Genomic DNA, 1637 nt, shown 5'->3' on the forward strand with positions numbered 1-1637 from the left:
TCTTCCGATCTAAAGATTGCACAAAAATATGTCAGATTTTGCATACGTGGAAAACTGGGGCGTACTGTGCCAGTTTTATTATCTAATGAGTTATTTGATTGTGTTACTTTAATTTTAAAATGGCGAAAAGAAGCTAACATACCAAGCAAAAATCCATATATCTTTGGATTACCTGGTTTTAATAACCATAGATACAAGTATCTTAGAGCATGCGTTCTAATGCGTAAATTTGCAGAGGAATGTAATGCAAGTTCTTCTACAACTTTGCGTGGTACAATATTAAGGAAACATATAGCGACGTATTGTATTCAACTGAATTTAAATGATGTTGAAGTTTCGGATTTGGCTACATTTATGGGCCATGCAGATAAGATACATAAAGAACACTACAGACAGCCACAGGCAAGCAGAGATATTTTAAAAATTTCTCAATATTTAGAAGCGGTACAAGGAGATGCACAAGATAACGAATCTTCATCAGATTATGAAGACGAAAATCTTAACGATTCTTTTAACGATATCGATTATAATGATACTACAATCGATATCGCTGCTACAAAAAGTAAGAAAAATTGTTTTAATGATATATAAAAAGTTTAATTAAATATACAATAATTTATACATTTTATGTTATACTGTACATTCATTGTCCGTATAGCAGTTTTTGTTTGTATCTTTAAATATATACTCTGCAAAATCATAATATCATTATTTATTTTAGATGTATCTTCGTGTATCATTCAAGAAGCATCTACGTCATACCAAGACAATAATAAAAAACGAAAAAGATCTAGTAAGTATTGCTTTATACTGCATATAAAAATTGCTCTGTTATGTAAAATATTGTATTATACTTCTTATTTTTGTTAGAATAATATATTATCGTATGGCATTTTAAAATAAAAAAAATTTTTGGTTTTTATGTTATACTATTGTATTAAGTACATATCACTTAATGCTAGTTTTATTCTTTTGTTTACAGTATGTGTACTATCACAATTAAAAACTTATTATTAATATATTGTATATATTTATTTCTTAATATTGATCCTTTCTAGCATTTCCTTACGGAAAAACGAAAAGAACTCGCTGGACTGAAAAAGAAAAAGAAGTAGTGCTTGAAGCATTTGCTAAACATATGGAAAATCTGACTCTGCCATCTTTAAAAGAGATTCAAGAAATAAAAAAAAAAATACTTTATTGGCTCGTAGAACGTCACCCCAAATAAAAACATGGATCCATAATAAACAAAAAACTCTAAAACGTACATGTAAGTATTTTATTTTAGTAAATTTTATCTTATACATAATTTTAACTTATTTATTTAAATAATTGAATATTAAAGGAAAAGTTATTTTGTGATCCAACTATTAAAAGTTAGGCTTTAATCAATCCTTTTTTTCATTGATTTTAATGATGATTCCATTATCAAGGAACGCTGCAAGAGTCAAATTATAGAAACTTCCTAGTCGATCATGCAAAAAGTAGAGCAAGAAAAGAATTACTATTGCAGATATAATATAAGAATATAAAGAGACAGAACATAATAAGATTTTAGTTTAATTAATTTTTTTTCATTGATCTTAATAATTACATCATATCAACGCAAGAGTCAATAGATCGGAAGAGCACACGTC

At 27.4% G+C, this 1637-nt stretch overlaps 1 protein-coding gene across 1 annotated transcript; it reads left to right on the top strand.

Annotated features, from left to right (window-relative positions):
• Positions 1 to 65: 65 nt before the first annotated feature.
• LOC105461525 lies at positions 66 to 793 on the top strand (the record flags this gene model as incomplete). The annotated part of the gene is made up of 2 exons (XM_011708027.1): positions 66 to 562; positions 722 to 793. Coding segments are annotated over exons 1-2 (415 nt in total), but the record flags the coding sequence as incomplete, so codon positions are not given.
• Between the last annotated feature and the right edge of the window lie 844 nt (positions 794 to 1637).

Source organism: Wasmannia auropunctata, unplaced genomic scaffold, assembly GCF_000956235.1.
Source record: "Wasmannia auropunctata unplaced genomic scaffold, wasmannia.A_1.0 LD285687.1, whole genome shotgun sequence".
Classification (NCBI taxonomy): domain Eukaryota; kingdom Metazoa; phylum Arthropoda; class Insecta; order Hymenoptera; family Formicidae; genus Wasmannia; species Wasmannia auropunctata.